At 46.4% G+C, this 17,892-nt stretch overlaps 1 protein-coding gene across 19 annotated transcripts in view; it reads left to right on the forward strand.

Annotated features, from left to right (window-relative positions):
• The first annotated feature begins 668 nt into the window (after positions 1 to 668).
• Positions 669 to 17,892, forward strand: part of LIMCH1 (LIM and calponin homology domains 1) — a 294,369-nt gene continuing 277,145 nt past the window's right edge. For all 19 annotated transcript variants that reach the window (XM_080927843.1, XM_080927859.1, XM_080927858.1 and 16 more), the window contains exon 1: positions 669 to 826. In XM_080927843.1, the coding sequence (XP_080783969.1) occupies positions 731 to 826 (96 nt within the window). In that variant the 5' untranslated portion in view covers positions 669 to 730. The remainder of the gene's footprint in view (positions 827 to 17,892) is intronic.

Consider the following 17,892-nt stretch of genomic DNA (forward strand, 5'->3'; position numbering starts at 1 on the left):
TTTCAGATAACTCTAACATGTGTCTACTTGACATAAAACTAGCCAGCACAAATTTTAAGAGTTTTGTTTTGTCGTGTTGTTTTCTGCCCCCCACCCCACCACACCCCACCCCAGCCCCTTGGGCGCCTAGCTTGATGGCTGGAAATTAATAGGAGCTGAATAAATCCTGTGAAGGAGTCAACAGGCTAAGGCCCAGGTAGCTTGCTAGTAGTCTCCTCCGTTTTAACAGAAAGATCTGGTGGGCGCCTTTGGAACACTTAAGGGTGCTGGGGTCGGGAGCTACAGCTCTAGGCCTCAGGTCTGTAGTAGACAGCAGGTGCCAGTCAGTCCTCCAGCTCAGCTGCAGTAGTGCAGTTTCCCTGACCTGCTTCACCAAAGGGGCAGCGGGACCTGCCATCCCTAGGTAGTTGGCCTGAGGCGGGACAAGCGGGGTGGCCGGCCGTGTCCCTCCCACGGTCCTTGCGTGAGCCGGGAGGGACGCCCGGAGCTCCTGACAGGTTATTTTTAGCTGGGGGAGGGGACGGAGCGGCGGGCCCGGGCGACACTGGCTGAGGTGGCCACCGTGTCCTCCTGCAGCGCGCGCCGCTGTCCTCGGGGACCTGCGCTCGGTGGGGGCGGGGAAGGCGGCTGGAGAGCGCGGCGGGCGGGAAGGGGCGGAGAGCGCGCTCCTGCGGAGGAGGCTGTGCTCATCCCGGCGGCCGAGCGCTCCAGTACTCGCCGGGCTTCGCAGATGGCTTGCCCCGCTCTCGGTCTGGAAGTCCTTCAACCCCTGCAGCCCGAACCACCTCCGGAGCCTGCCTTCGCCGAGGCACAGAAGTGGATCGAGGTAGGTGCCGCCACCGGCGGGCGGCCTTGCAGGGGCGCCCGGAGCTGCTGCCCCGAGAGCAGCCACCGCAGGTCCAGCCTTCCCCCACTTTCATGGGCCAGCTTCCCCAGGTCACCCTCCGCGGCCTTCGGTGAAGACTGCGATGCCCTGGCGTTGGGGCCCTGGGATGGTGGGTGTGAGCCAAGGGGACACTGCGGTCTAGCTGTGCGCCCAGGGGCAAGAGGCGGTCCCCTGTGCCTTCATCCCTGCTGCCTGCGGAGCTCGCAATCTCGGCTCGCTTTGCAAGTGCTGCCACGGGAAGCGCAGTGCGAGCCTTGGCGCTGCAAAGGCGCCAGGGGCTCGAGCCTCCGGAACCCTTGCGAGAGCCGCATTTCGGGGTGTCCAGCTCTCTGCTCTCCATTTCCTTGGCCCCTCTCTCCCGGAGCAGAGTTGGCAGTGTCTCCACAGAGGCTCATACCCACCCAAGCCTCTTGGCTGTGTTCTGGCACCCGTTCAGGTGCAAGGCTGGCGCGGAGCACGGCGTGGGGGGAACCTGCGAGACCTAGTTGCGAGTGCACACTATCCGCAGGCACGCTGCCCAGCTATTGGTTGTCCCGGAGACCGCAGGGTGGGCTCCAGCAGGCCGCATACCGGGGCAGGTTGGCACATTTCACGTCTTAAATGGCTCGGTAGAAGGCCAAGGAAATCACTGGAGCTCTCGGCTCAGTCCAGGAAGCGCTCGCTGCGTGATCCTGATTCATGATGTGTATCTGCAGGTGCAGCTCAGTAGCCCTGCTATTCCGAAACAAGCCGGTCTTTGCGTTCAGGACGCGTGGAGGGCGAGAGTAGGGGAGGCGATTTGTGATCCACTCCCGGAATTCCTATTTCAATGGACCACCTTTCTACCGCCGTGTAGGAGGTGAATTTGGCCAAATGGCGCGCAACCCCCTTGGTCTGATAGTTCAAAGGAGCATGTTTGCAGATAAGTCGTGACCAGGCAAGAATAAGCTTCACAGTGCTCAGAGGGTTACTTAGAGACCCACGTCGACCTTCGGGATAGCTCAGGTCTCCATTGTTGTTAGGATGATAGAACTGTAGGGCTGCAGATTTAAACCTGCTGAATTGCCTGCAGAGGCCATTGCTGGAAGGCTCCAGCCGGCAGGCCGCCACCGTTCAGGGTCAACCAGCTTCACCATGCAAAGGCTCCTCAGAGTTTGGAGCCGTCTATTTAAAAATGGAGCTAAGGAAACGGAGTATACGAGGCACCATTACTAAAAGCCAGGACTGGCGTGACTCTCGTAACTACAAGAAGTAACCTACTACTAGAGGAGGAAAAGACACTGGCCTCTTATTTTTGATGTGTGGCGGTGTGACAGGTGTTCTCCGTGTGTTTGGGGCTCACAGACTCGCTGCTGACGTTTGTAGACACTGCCAGTAGTGGAGAGTTGTGTGACCATCTCCTTCAACTTCTTTTGGGGGAAATTAGCCTCTCTGTTTTCTCATAGGCAAGCGATTTATTTCCAGTTTCTTTAATTGATAGCAATATCGCCATACATGCCCTGCCTTTAAAAACATACTGTGCTATAAACGCCATACAGGATAGCAAGCAAATCTGAATCGCTCATCTCTGTGAATTTTGGAGTATGTACGACTATTATTACATCTCCCTATAGACCAAGATCTATAATGCTGTTTTTTCTTTTCTGGTGGTATTTCAGGGTAACCATTACGCAGTGTAGAACATCAGTTTTCCTAATCAGCTCGAGGAAAAGAAGAGACAGGTTAAGAAAGCAGAGCCAGGCTAAGCTCTAGCCACAGTTTAGAATGATTCTTGATACCTTGCACTTTAAAACTAGTCCAAGACAGTGAAAACCCAAATGGTGTGTGTGTGTGTGTGTGTGTGTGTGTGTGTGTCTTTAGGACCAGGCTGCCAGGCACGCTGCGTGTGCATAATTGAAGTGGCCTATCTCCTTTCCACAGTAGAGTTGGGTTTCATGAAAAGGGGTGTTTACTCTCCTAACTCAAGCTGAGTAAAAAGGTGTGTGTGTGTGTGTGTGTGTGTGTGTGTGTGTGTGTGTGTGTGTGTTGGTAGAGTACTCACCCCCCCCTTCTTTTTCCCCCTCCACATTCTTAAAATGTAAATGCCACGTTTGCAAACTGGGAGCCAGGGGCCGGAACAGATGGTTTTGCACACAGTTGCCCAGTGAACAAAGATTCCTGGGCTAATGCAGCAATAATGTGTTTCTTAGTGTGAGCCTCTTCCCGCGGGGATTCTTATCTGGAGACCATCGAATCTCCCCTTAGGGGCCCATTGTCTCCGGCAACATCCTCATTGGGAGGGCTTTGTTTTTCGGTTTTGTTCCATGGGTGATTAAATTTCCCACAGGCCTTTTCCATTTTTCTTTCTGGGCAGTCAGGAATTTTACCTTTTCAGAAAAAAAAAAAAAAAAAAAAAAAAGGAAAATATTCCCTTGGGTGCAGCAGGTTAATAAACTTTGCTACTACTTTGGGTCCTTGTCCTTAGTCCTGGGCTTCTTTGAGTCATCTGCCTAGAGAATCTACATTCTTAATAAGGTTCACGGAGCGAGCTTCCGGAAACAGGTTCTTGGCAAGGAATGTCTCAGCCTGCAGCCTTGACTATCTGAAGACCGTTTTACTGGGCAGGAAATAGGGTTCAGAAACCATGCCCCTATCTCTCCCAACACCAGCTTCTGCTCTAGCTACTAAAGGTGAACTCGTTATAAAACTGGGCTCCTTTGCAGACTGGGTAGGGACAGCTGGGTCACATGACCAGTGGTGGGCGGGGCTGAGTACCTTTTGTGGAGGGGAGATGGGGAAGGAAGTTCAAGGATTAATTCACTATCAGCAGGCAGAAGCACGGCTAACTTCCTATTGAATTGCCTTTCTAGCTCATTTTCCTGGGACAGAAAGCCACACCGTAGGCCCAGCGTCCTAGCTGGAAGTCCCTTGGGTGGAGACCAGGTCTGTCACTTCTAACTGAGCGACCTTGGGCAAGCTGCTTTTCCTGTCCTTCCGTTTCCAGATATTTTCTTTGAAAGATACCTCGAATTAACAACAAAGCAACAAAGGAGTATTGTTGAAACAACTGTAAAACAGCACAATAAACAACACCTCACTCCATAGGATTTCGGCAGGATTTAATAAGTGAATACATTTTAAAATGCTTAGAACGGGCACAGTTGCTGAAGCATTTGCCCGTTGAGTGTGTGGATTGGTGTTTGGATCCATATAGCCCACCATGACCCAGCTGTTCTTCCAGCACGGGAGCTGCATGCAAGCTGGCTTCTTAGACTGCCCAAGGCAGGAGGCTCTGGGTTCAGTCTCAAGATACCGAAAGAACAGTATGAGGAGTGATCCGGGAAGATTCCTGATGTCAGTGTTGGTGGTCCATGCATGTTTGCACACGTGCTCGCGCGAGCGTGCATGCACACACATAAACAACAAATCCATGAGACACATGCATGTTAAGAAAGTACTTAGAACAAACCTGGTACTGTTTGAGTGATGGTATCATGTTTCCATTTATATTACTGTTGCTGTTTTTTTTTTTTTGTTTTGTTTTTAAGATTTATATATGAGCACACTGTCGCTGTCTTCAGACACACCAGAAGAAGGCATCAGATCCCATTACAGATGGTTGTGAGCCACCATGTGGTTGCTGGGACTTGAACTCAGGACCTCAGGAAGAACAGTCAGTGTTCTTAACCACTGAGCCATCTCTCCAGCCCCCACTGTTGCTGTTATTCTTACTATTATCCCCAATGCTACCACTGTTGGTGCTATTGCTAACAGCAACTGAATTTGATCTTGTTCTGTATTGGTTTCACTCTTTTATTAGCTTATTTTTAATAAATAAATCATTTTATTTTTTATTTTTTAAAGATCTATTTATTTTATTTACATGAGTACACTGTCGCTGACTTCAGACACACTAGAAGAGAGCATTGAATCCCATCACAGATGATTGTGAGCCACTATGTAGTTGCTGGGACTTGAACTCAGGACTTCTGGAAGAGCAGTCAGTGCTCTTAACCACTGAGCCGTCTCTCCAGACCTTATTATTTTATTTTATTTATTATTTATGTTTCAGTACCAGGAACTGAGTAAGTGCTCTCTTACTGACCTAACATTCCTAGTCTTATATTGATGTTCTGAGACTGAGGCTTGCTAAGTAGCCCAGGCTGACCTTGAACTCTGGGCCCTCCTGGGATTATAGGCATATACCATAACTGCCTAGTACTAAGCCTGAGTTTAAAAGAAATTCTTCAGAACCATGTTTCTAGCGTATACACTATGATTCAGTTACCTACTGATTTCACTTTATTATATTTTAATTTACTTACTTCTGGACACTTGGGCTAGAGATTGAGAAGATAGTGCAAGCTACTCTTGTTTGCTTGTAGGGACAGAGGAGAGCCTGTGATAGCTAACCCATGAGATGACGTCACAGTCTATTGGGGCTTAGAGAATTACCCCTTGATATTAGGTTGAACTTGGAACTTTAGCATGTAGTTTTGTTACTAAACTCCAAGAAACATCTTCAGTACCTGTCCCCTTGTAAACAGTCCAACATTATTAAACTGGAGACTGGTAAGGCCATGGCTTATTTTGATGCCCTTACCCCCTTCTTCTACGCTAGCATTGATATTTGTTTATAGGTAGATGGTTCTAATATGCCTGGTTCTCCTCTCCTATTTATATCTCCATCCACAACAATATTAATCTGTTCCAATCTTTATTTTTCTCTTAAGTGCCAGACACTTTCTGGAGGACCAGATGTCCCTTCAGTCGGGTTCTCCTGATTTGGATAAGGAACAGGTTGTCAAGCCTTTGAAAGGGAGGGTCAGAAGATTTCAGCTCAGCTCAGTGATCCCAATTTGAAAACCCCCTGGACCCCTTTAACCTGAGCCATAGCACGCCGATGGGTTGTTTGGTGATGAGCGCGGTCTCATTTGTAAACTACGCCATGTTTTATGCGAGTAGGAACTACACATTCCTAGGTCCACAGGGAATTGCTTTTCTTCATCCCACTTTTATTCAGATCTGATTCTGAAGATTAAATGCTCTGGATGTTAGCGCTCTGATACTGGAAGGTGCCATTTGGCTTGGCAGTGGGGGAAATTTAGGAGTGGTTTTATGAGTTAATTTAGCGTTTGATGGCCAGTAACTATGACATTGGTGATGTCATGCTTTGGGTTGCATAGTCACAGTCATTCAAGTTCTCTGTGGCTGTCAGGACTCTTAATTTTTTTTCCAATTGCAGTAAAGTTTAGGTTTGCAAATGTTTCTCCAGCTTTGCTTCTGAGAGATGAGGAAGAGAAAGAAAGCCCTTCTTAGCTGGGTAGAGAAAGCTGATGTATAGGCCAGAGCAAGCAACAGCTTTCTCACAGTGATATTTAAGTAGTCTGTCTTAACTGTATACAAGGGCTGCTGGACACAAAGCTGTCACATGGTTGGAGAACAGTGAAGGCCCAGAGATTTGGGGAAAGGGGAAGTGGACAGGGAGGAGGAGCTGGCTCTTCTTGCTTCAGCGTCTCCCTGGAAACTGATTGTATCAAACAAGCTCGAAATGAGCAGACAGAGCTTTGGCCACCAAGCAGGGGGGAGGGGAGGACATTTGCTTCCAGCAACTAGAGCTCTGAGCACCCTGCCCTCCACTGACAGATGACAAAGGACCCATGATGTCCACATCTGGCTTTGACTTCATGGGTGGCAGTCAGTGCTAGGTGGGACAAGGCAGCTCTGGAAGTACTGGGAATCGTGAGTTTCTTCTTTTTCTTTCATTCATTAGATGGCCCAGAAGGCAGCATGCTAAATATGCTAATACTGCTTGGGATGGGAAGTCATAGCTATAGAATATTTAATATGTATTTAAGAAGGAGACTTTCTATTTAGCTTTGGCTTGCTTGGAACTCCCTATGTAGACTAGACTGGTCTCAAACTCACAGAGATCTACCTGCTTTTTGACTCACCTGGCAGAACACAAATTCTATGCTTACATAGTAAGTACTGCTGTCATTCCCATCTATAGATGAGGGAGTTGAGGCTATGACATATTAAAGGTCTTGTCCAAGATGTAAATGGTAAATGTCAGAGGTAGGACAGTAACCTATAGGATCCTTTCTTAGATCTTTGCAAGTATATGTCTGTATTATATATTAGTATATATTATATACATTAATTATTAATACATATTATAAATCTATATATTAGTATATGTTCTAGAGGATATGTCTTGTTTGTGTGTATGTATAATATATGTTAGTACATATTACATATGCATACATACATAATATTATAAACATTTCTAATTATCCAACATTTACAGACGAGGAGACTGGGCTTCTAGGAGTTGGAAAAGGCTCTCCTAATCAGCTTAATTCCACAGCCTTTGCCATCCGATGTCTTATATTTCTCTCACTTAGGACGGTGTGTCTCCTATAAGGACTGTGCTCGACAGTGCTGAGTTCCACCTCTCGTGTATAGAGAACATGTGCATTCAGGAACTGCGACTGCCCAGATGAGCCCATTCCCTGCACATGTAGTTTTCTTCTTCAGTACTCAGGCTTGGTCTCATGTGGACAGGCTACCGCACTGGTCCCTGGTGGGTGGTACTACTGGGACAGAGGCTAGAGTGTTTCATGTCTGCGAATGGAGGTCATGTTTTCCTTATACATTTATCTTCAGGACTATTGTGGGCATTGAGTGCACAGTGTGCAAGGGTGTGGGGCATTTATGATCACTCCCCTTACATCCCCTAAGGAATCCAACTAGAAAAACAACGCCTGAGCGGTCTGTATAGCTTGTTCTTCAAATGGGATTGTATGGGGTGTGAGGGGAGGGAAACAACCTTTGTCAGCCCCGGTATATTCCAGCAGCCGTGACATACTGACTCTTTCATCTTGGTCACCCCCTCAGCCCCACGTCTTCATCCCAGAGTTTTCTCATCTGGGCAGGACTTTCTCTTCTAACAGTGAAAATGTTGAATTCAACCAAGAGGGAGAGCCTTCCGAGGGGGGCTTGGAAGCCTCTCTGGCAGCCATCAGAGTCTCTTTTTACAAAGCTGTTGTTGACATCCCTGTCACCTGTTTCAGTGGGACCTCATCACTGTACTGTGACCTTGATCTTCATGGATTTGTTGTTATTTTTTTTTATTTATTTTTATTTTTTTATTTTTTTGGCATGGGTGTTTATATTTAGGTAGGTCTAGGTAACCCAAAGCTGGCTCTGAATGCCTGTCTTTGGGTTTCACCTTCTGAAGGGCTGTTTAGAACTATGGGCATGCAGCATCCTGCCCAGCTGATTTTTGACTAAGATACTCTCACTGGAACTGTTTGTTCTTTTAAAGCATAGTTCACTGCTTTAAGAGTTAAAAAAAATTGGCAATGCAATCTTTTGTAATTCATTTCTTCCCTTGTTCTTAAGGCTGTGTGTGCTTATATTGAAATATGCTTACAACCAAATATGAAGGTATCTGTGTTAACTTCTTGTAGAGGAGAGAAGACTGGGAAGAGGGTGACGTCAGTGCTACTCAATGAGAAAATGAGGGGTGACTAGAACCTTACTGTAAAGTGATAATCCTAGTGGTGGCTGAAACGGAAGGGTTGCCGGATAACAGAGAGGAAATCATAGTTCTTTTAAAGAAGAATGACATAATATTGGCAAGGTTTCAGTCAGGACATGAGAGGTTTTATCTATCTCTCTGCGCATGATCAAATGACGTAATGGAATCCAGGTCCGCTGTGGAAAAAAGTCCATGTTTACAGTGTTGAGAACAATACATTTAACACGATGTTCTTGTGCATTGGACCCTGGCGGGTTACCTGTAGGAGCCCAAGGAACCCCCTTTGACATCAGTGAAAAGGCAGGGTGACTTGGTCTTATGCCATACACCTACGGAATCTCTTGGCAGAGGTCTTTTCCTACTACATTTATCTTGCCAACAAATGGCTATGTTTGTATCTACACTGAGCTGTAAAGAATGAACTGGTAAGCTAGCAGGGAAGGCTAACCAACACTACAGGCTGCTCAGCAGTTACTGTGGAGTTTCTGTGTGTGTGTGGGGGGGGGTAGAACACTCTTAAAGTTCTACAAGTAGGGTGAAGGTCTGTGTGTGGCAAGGGACAGGGAGTTGTTAAATATGCTTGTGTATTTCCCTTTTCTCTCTCTTTTAGAATGTGTGCTGAACACTAGGCCTAGAACTTGGTAATCTCTGCGAGGGCTCTAGCCCTTGAGCTGTAGCCGTGGCCTCCACGAGTTCATTCTTGGGTTACTCAGAGAGTCAGAGGCTTCAACCAGACCCTTTATCCAAGTCACACAAGAAAGTTAGAACTCATTTTCCAGGAGAAATGTCAGAGGAGGCTTTGAGATTTACACGTCAGGATTCAGGGATTCAAACTCCCAGGTAAAATGGAGTTGGTAGAGCCTGGCCTTTTCTCAAATGTGAGAGAGCTGGAAGAAATCTGCCTGCATTTCCAAGTGCAAGCAGAGTGATTCTGTACAAGATCTCAGGTGGCAATTCGCAGATGCCCTCTGGTTTGGGATGTTCTTTGGAAGCCCCGTCAATTGTCAGCTCTCTCCTCATGGTCCAGTATGGCTGCCAGATTACATCACTACATCACCTTTCCAGGAAGTAGGAGGAGTGAGAACTGGAGATTACAGTTGTCCCATGAAAGATGCTGTCTGGAAAACCCTTCCTGACACATCTGCTTCATTGTTATTGTTCAGAACTTAAGTATCATAGCTATTGCTGGAGAAGGGGCTTTTGTTCCTCCTCTTTTTATCCTCCTTCTCCTCCTCTCCCTCTTCCTCCTTCTCCTCTTCTTCCTCCCCATCCTCCTCTTCCTCCTCCTTCTCCTCCTCTCCCTCCTCCTCTTTCTCCTCTTCTTCCTCTCCCTCCTTCTCTTCTTCCTTCCCCCTCCTCTCCCTCCTCCTCCTTCTCCTCTTCTTTTCTCTTCTCTCCCTACTCCTCTTCCTTCTCCTTCTCCTCCTCTCCCTCCTCCTCCTCCTTCTTCTCCTCTCCCTCATCAGTATCATCAGTCATGTATTAAAAAAGTAATCTATGTCCCAAATCTATGTCAGGAGAAAGGAGAGGATGGCCCCTGGTGTGTCCCTTTCTCATTTCCCCAGAGACAAATCCTTTAGGACTTTCAACATGACTGCCTGGGTGACATTCTCTCCAGGTGGCTAAACTCACAAATCGCCTTCTACCCAGCGTACATTATACCCAGAGCATTCATCTCTCTGAAAAATTTTCCTCCGGTACCATGATAAATGTGTGTAGATTGGGGCCCACCTCATTTGATAAGTCCCAGAGTGCCCACGGGCAATGGTCAGTTCTTCATCCTAATCCTAGTACCTCCTCATTCATTCATTTAGCTAGGTAGGGTAGCTGCAAAGCCCATGGCACAGAGTTGGTGCCCAGCCTCGGGAATCACTTGATTCGCACGTGGGCTCTGGAGTGGTCAGAGAAAATAGAAACTGTTCCTGCTCTAACAAGAAGCAACGTGTTTTTCTTTTTCCTTTTTTCAAAGAGTGATTTAAAAGTAAATCAGCAAAGCAGTTCACCTAATTGTGACCCAGAGACGGTCAGTGATTGGATTCGTGGAACATAATTCCACCTTGGGCCCTTTGGTAGGTGATACCTGCTGGAGGAGTCATTTAAAGAGTAGTCTTCCCTGTAGTTCGGCCTAGGGTAGCACTCACAGAACTGAGTTTTGGGTTAGATCTGATTTAATTGAAAGCATGGAAAGCCCCAGGATGGTTTGTTTTTCCTGTTCCTTACCCCCAAGCAACATTCCGGGCCTTTCTCTCACCTGTTCCTGATGTCCAGCTAGTTCTTACTTCTTAATAGGACAGAAAGATTGGAGTATTCCTGATTGCTAGCTATTCAGCACGACAAAGCATGTAAGTGTGTGTGTGTGTGTGTGTTTGTGTGTTCATGGCTGTGACCATTGTCACAGCCTAGTGTAGCCTCAAGGAAGCAGTCTCCTCCTGCCTTTCCTATGGGAAGCAGAAAGACAAATGGCTGTGGAGCTGAAGTTGCCATTGGCAGACAGATGTGGTTATTGCCTGTTTCCTAAGGGACCTTGCAAGTTGTTATAAATGGGAGGGGTGGGTGACAAGCAAAAACCTGACTCATCCTGTGGTAAACGTCTCTGGAATGTGGTAGGGTACTGTGACCCAGCTCCCCCAGAGCCAGTATAAACAGTAACAGTAATGGTGAGGAAAGCTGACCCCTTCTTGGCCATTTCTCTTAGGCTGGTGACAGTGTAGATGCTGGAGCTAACGAGATGATAAATATAAACCTGTAACATCTGGCGCTATGTTTCTCAAACCAAGCAGCTTGATGCATATTTTACAGACGGGAAAACTGAAGCACAGAAGTGTTAACTGATTTGTCTGAAACCACAGAGCTAGCACTTTGCAGACTTGAGATTTTAAACCGCAGGGAATCTAGTTCCAGAGTTTGGGCTGTGACAGCTATGCTCTCTAAGGAGACCCCAGCCACAGACATCAATGGCTGACCTGCCCCTCCCCCTCCAGCTCAGCCCCCTTCAGGAGATGCTGTTTACTGAGCATATCTGCAAAGCAGTGTTGGTTGCTAGGAAACAGTTTCATCTGTGTGGTACCCAGGCACATTTTTTTCAACTGAAGCCCTTTCAATTTTTGTTTTGTTTTTTTTAAGATAAAATTTGAAGAAAAAACCCTTACAGGAGTAGACTGGACCAACTCAATGGGTGGAGTCTTTTCTTCCTTCTTCTTCACCTGTTTTTCTTGTCTCTTTTCTTCTCTGGACCCTTACTCTGTCTTTGGCTGTAGATAGTCCTGGATACAATGTAGAAATTAAATAATTATTAACAAGAGAAAGAAAAGCTCACAGATTCAGTGCACTGTTAGGGTTTCTTCATGTGGCATCCTGCGTAGACCTGGATCCACATACATGTACATGTTGCATCCTGCTTAGAGCCGGATCCCACACATCTGTTACCCTTGTCCCACTTCGAGGCTCTTTATTGGTCTCATCTCCATTAGTTTTAGTCTCATTGAGTTGGGAGGGCAGGTTGGTCAGGATCCTGTGTGGCTCCTGAACTCCCACCTGGTGCCTTGGAAGCAGCCCTTTCCTTGGTTTGCCCATGGCACCCCAGACTGTATCCCCCCATTTCACCTGCCTGGTTTCATCCCTGGTGTTCGAACAAATACACTGGCGCCATGTTGATTTCGGTTTGGAATGTGAATTGTGTGCACGCACAGTTTCCTCGAGTCTTACACATGGGAGATAAGTGTTCTACCACTGAGGTCTTCCCACAGCCCCTGTGCGATCATTCGGATTTATTACTTTTCCCATCGCTGTGAGAAAAATTTCTGGAGGAAGGAACTTAAAGGAGGAAAGACTTATTCTGGCTCAGTAATTGGAAGTGGACGCCCCATTATGGCGGAAGAGCATCCATGGGATGTCTGGTTAGTGATATTGCTGTGGCGGTCAAGAGCAGAGAGATGATGTGGGAGGAGTTGAGGACAGAAGCCATGAGGCCTGTCCCCCGTGACTCATCTTCACTCAGGCTCCTCCCCCTGAAGCTCCTGCAGCCTATCAAAACAGCCCCTCCAGCTGCAGACCATAGTCCAGACACACGAAGCTATGGGCAACAGTTCACATTAAAACGATGTACACTTGAACAATTCTGCCACCAAATAACAGCAGTGAGAAGCTGAACAGGAAGAGATAGACACCCGGACAGAGAGGCTATCACTCTATGTTCTAGACACCGTTAGGCTTTGCGGGGGGGTCAATGAAAAGCCTGATTTCCCCAGGTCTGCAGCTTTTAAATCTTGGTTTCCATGATGGACCACCTTGTCTTTTCTTATATCCTCCGTACCCGTGTCTTTGCCTTCTTTTATCACACAGTTTTGTAGTAAAATTCTACTTTCGTCAATACTAGGAAGTACCATCTCTTCTTCCAGTCTGGTCATTTCCAGTGCTTCCGTGTTGGTCGGCTCTGCTTCCCACGTGACCCGATGAACCCTAATAGCGGTCTGGTGTAATGGGACACTAGCTTTCACCTCCCCCTTCTGTTTTAGAGTTTTGAGTTGTACGATAGACGTACCTGCAACTTAATTTCTTATTTGGGTTTCTACCGCATCATCTGTATCATTAGTGAAATTTCCCTGGAATTTTTGCCTGTGTGCATCTGTTAGCATTTTTATGGCTGTACAAGGAAAGTTCATACTGGGCTTGGCTTTAGAGAAATAGGAAGCCTCTTAGCTCACTTCCGGCCAAGCTGACTCAGCCATATCAGGGACCCTGGAGAGGACCTGGATTCTCCCAGCTGTTCCACTGGGCTGTGCTTTTTGTGGCTTTGTGTTCTAGCTTTCTGTAATGCCATTTGCCTGCCCTGCTCCACCCCAAGAGGTCTAGTGAGTTCTGGCTTAGACAGGGGGAGTCCTGTTTTCACATTCTCCTTCCATGCCCCCGGTAGAGAAAGGGGTCACAGCTCTTATTCATGATGTCCAGGGGGGCGGAGTTGATGAGCCTGAGCCAATCAGACTCGAGCCTGCTCTATCCATCTCTATCAAAGGGCTTGGCTGTTACCCAACACAGAAGCAGAGGGAACCTTAAAGGCAAATCTGGACCTTGTGGTGGAAGAATCCAAGGAGTGGGCAGGAAGAGGCCAAGGAGAACTGCTATTGGCCTTTCAGTTCAAATGTAACAATGGGGTCTGGAGATTTCGTAATCAGAAAAGTGCTTACTGTGCAAGATGGGGACCTGAGTTTGCCTCCCCGAACCTAAGCAGAAAGCCAGGCTTAGAGGTGTTTGTAATCCCAAGGCCAAAGAGGGGGAGACAGACGGATCCCCGAAGCTCACGGATGAGCCCCACTTATTTAAGAAGAGTTTCGTGTCATTCAGAGACCGTACTTCAGGAAATAAGTTGGATGACTTCTGAGGTTATTCATGCTCACTTAAGTGCGTCTGTACCATCATGTGCAGGTGCACACACAACACATGTACACACATACACAAACACACACAAAAATAATAATGCTAGCATATATAGGAACATATCTTGTGGGTGGGAAGAAAGGAAGGAAAAAAAAAAAGACAAAAACCTTAAGGAGAACATAGGATTATAATCTTAGTGATTTTTACAAAGCTATCAATAAGTTGTTTTATTCTTTTTTTGGACAGGGTCCCTCTCTATGTAGTTTAAGCCAGCCTGGAACCTGCAGTGTTCTTACATTTATTTCTGAGACTTAAAAAAAAAGTCAGTTTTGGAGGTATCATTGAGTGTCCTATTTGCAACCCCCCAACCCAAACACACCAGGTTGGTTCCATTAGTTGTAAAAAGTTGATGCAAAGTAGCACATTGCTTTTAAGTGTTGATTAAGAAAATAAAAGCTCTATACATATAGAACTTCAACTCTTTTCTTCTTAGTATTTATGAGAACTACTTCATACCGAATTATAAAATGGCTGGTTTCTTAGAGCCTTGGTTATATAGAGCCAACCCCAGTGGCTGATTTCTGTTTTTCCTGTCTAACGTGAGTTCCCCAGAAACCTAGGAGGAACGAAAGTGTTTAGTCACTCACTGGACCCTTGGATTCAGGGCATGCCAGCTCTGCCCAAGGCTGCAGCCTGTTAAAAGTGGACACAGCGGCTGTCACCCACTGATCCTCTGCGTTGAGTGACCCAGATTGGCAGAGCACAGCTGGGGCCGGACACAGAGAGTGTCCGGGAAAGAGAAGGGTAAAAATAAAACTGGACAAGCAGCGTAGCTGGAGTCAGGAGCTACAGAAATTCCCTGGTACTTGGCTAGCTCTTGATTAGAATTCTCCTTCCATTTGCAGAAAGATAGCGGTGATAATTAGACATTATTATTTTCTAGGTTTCTTAGAATTACAGAATAGATTTATGCTTCACAGTAGAGAGATTGTGTGTGTGTGTGTGTGTGTGTGTGTGTCTGTGTGTGTCTGTGTGTATGTGTGTTGGGGGCGGGGAGATAGAGTTTTTAAAGGTGAACAGTTTCCCTTCCTGAGTTTCTGACTTATCCTACTGACATTAAGTCTGTTTTCTCCAAAGCATTTCTTTTGGTTGTTAATAAAATATAGTGAACTTTTTATTATGCTTTTTAACATAGTTTAGTGATCTTAAAAAAAATCTGAGTGATAGGATGCAGTCAGGTTATCCACTGACAGCAATATTTTAGCCCCTCCCACTCTGCCATTTTGCCATATTCTTAAAGTGTCTATTTGCTAGTTTGTGGTGCTTGTTATTGGAATGGTGAGTTTTTTTTTTTTTTTAAAGACCAAAATAGGTTCCATGTCATGTTCTCTCCTCAGTCACTAATGACAGCTCTGAAGCATGTGAAATCTCTCCCAAGTGGCTGGTGGTTCTGAATGTGATTAGGTCTCTGTGATCTGTAGATTGAAAATTAGCTCTCCAAATAGCCTCTGTGTCGCAAGAGCAATTAAAAGATAGACTACATTTTTATATTTCAAAATATATGGAAAATGTAGATATAACTTATTTGAAAGACAAAAATAGAATACTCTAGGGATATGGTGCTTCTGGCAAAAGCTTTTCTGTGTTGTTTGTGAGTGTGCTAATTTGGAATAAGTGGTTTCTAAGTAATTCATTCCAACTGTTATTTATAAAAATTATCAGAGGACTTCTGGTTGCTATGCATTTCTTTTTAGTTGGAGACATGTCATGGAATTAGATGATGATGGTGGGCTATTTATTTACAACAGTCAGAGAACAGTACCAAAACTGAATTGTGGACTTTGCAAAATTCATATACTTGACAGTATGTGAATTATCTTTGCTAAAAATTTGAACTCTTAATGTTCTGAAGAGCTCTTAATGTTCTAAGCACCATTCTCAGAACTAAATAGAGGTAAAGAAACACTCAACTACGAGGTCTAGGCATAGGTTAGACAGCTCTGGATACAACGGCACAGTGGACAGGTTCCCCAGAATCATGTGGCAGATGGCAAGAGCATCCTTTATGTGCAGTGTCAGCTGTGCTGCTTTGTCCAAGTACTAGGCTGGCCTCACTTGGTTCCAGGCTGCAGGCTGGCTTCACATTGGCTTCATGAGTTTGTTCTCTTTGGACAGAGGCAACCCTGGAGCTCTGTTCTCATTATGCAAATGGATGACAGGTGCAGCAGAGCCCAGCCAAACACATGCCATGAATACAGTTAAAGTCTTCCCTTGCATCGAGGCCACTTACATCCCACTGCCAAAGCAAGTGGTGTGGCCATGCCCAGTTGGTAGGGCAGGCAAGGACGTTCTGCTCATAGGGGTGGAAGAGGCAGCAGACATTTTTCCAACTAACATATATTTTTTTAAGTTGCTAACAACCATTTATGTTTTTCTACTTGTTCATTCATTCATTCATTCATTCATTCATTCATTCATTTTACATCCTGGTTGTAGCTCCTTTTCCATCCTCTCCTCCCTGTCTCACCCTTATAAATCCCTCCCCAACCCCTGCTCTTCTCTTCAGAGAGGGAGGAATCCCTACTTTGGTACCAGTCCTGGGACATCCAATCAAAGCAGGATTAGGCACATCCTCTCCCACTGAGGCCTAACCAGGCAGTTCAGGTAAAGGAAGGGATCCAATGGCAGGCAACAGAGTCAGACACAGCCTCTACTCCAATTGTTAGGGGACTCACATGGAGACCAAGCTGCACTTCTTCTGTAGGAGGCTATAGGTCCAGCCCCTGCCTGTTCTTTGGTTAGTGGTTCAGTCTCTGGGAGCCCCATGGGTTAGTTGACTCTGTAGTTTTCTTGTGGTGTCCTTGACCCCTCTGGCTTGCTCAATTCTGCCTCCAACTTGTGGAAACAAGAATCCCTGAGCTCTGCCTGATGCTCTCTGTATCTGTGTCCATCAGCTGCTGGGAGAAGCTTCTCAGAAGATAATTCTGCTAGGCTCCCAGGGACATCAACTCACGGCAGGACATCCTCTCCTAGATAGGGGAACAGGATTCACAGGCAGGCAACAGAGTCAGGGAAGGTCCCGGTTCCTAACTAACATATTCTAACAGACACGTTAGTAAACAATCTGTTCAGCTGTCCTGATGCTGTGGGGAGATGAGAAGATGCTTCTGGGTTGTGAGAGTTCTGGAGGACAAGGTACTGAGTGGAAACGTATCTGCGTAGGGGTTGTCTATTGGGTGGGGAGGAAAGAGAGGGGGTGAGAGTGGGGGCTGGAGACAGGCCTTTCTGGGCAGTGGGAGGGGCTCAGAGGAAGCATGACAGTATGTTGGGGGAGCAGGGGGCACTGGGAAGCTTTGGTACTAGAGCACAGAACATAGGGAAGGCTGGGGGGGGGGATGACACATATTGTGTTAACAAAGACCATGCTGACATGTCTGAGGGCCTGATGCTGGGGAAAATAAAATTGCATTTGATGATGGTGATGCTGATAAGGACGATGATGATCAAGGGAAGATGTGGTGTTTTAGAATCTGATAGCCTGAGTTCGAAACTTAGCTCCGTCATCTCAGAACACCGTGCACAAGTGCAAATTCCGATCCATCTTGTGCTTTATTCTTCATTGTTAAAGAGGAGGACCTTCTAGTATCTAGTTTGGAAATTTTTGATTATTGCTTTTTTGTGGGGCTGTAGATTCAACCCAGGGCCGTGCACATAGACAGGTGCAGTGCCTCTGAGCTGACAATCAATGCACCCTAGGTCTTTAAACAAGAACATGCTCAGGGGATGCTGGCTATGTTAGTATTACTTAATGGATTTCAGATTTTTATCTGTAGTCAATACCTCAAAAATAAGTGGGACAGGTTCATGCTGTTTGAGTGACCTGTACTTACGAGCTACTGAAGCTAGGGACCAACATGTTATTGCAGTGAAGGAGACAGAGATGCTGATGAGACCCCAGTGAGGACAAATGGGAGGGACGTGAAACATAGGAAGTGGGTGAGATTTAATGACTGCAGGGACAGAAGTGGAGAAATGGAGACATCAAGTGACCTCAGATGTCTGGCCTAGGTCATGTGATTTCCTGAGCTGGGGACCCTAGGGGAGATAATGTGGGGAGAGTGTGCTCAGA

This window comes from Micromys minutus (assembly GCF_963924665.1).
Source record: "Micromys minutus genome assembly, chromosome: 1".
NCBI lineage: Eukaryota > Metazoa > Chordata > Mammalia > Rodentia > Muridae > Micromys > Micromys minutus.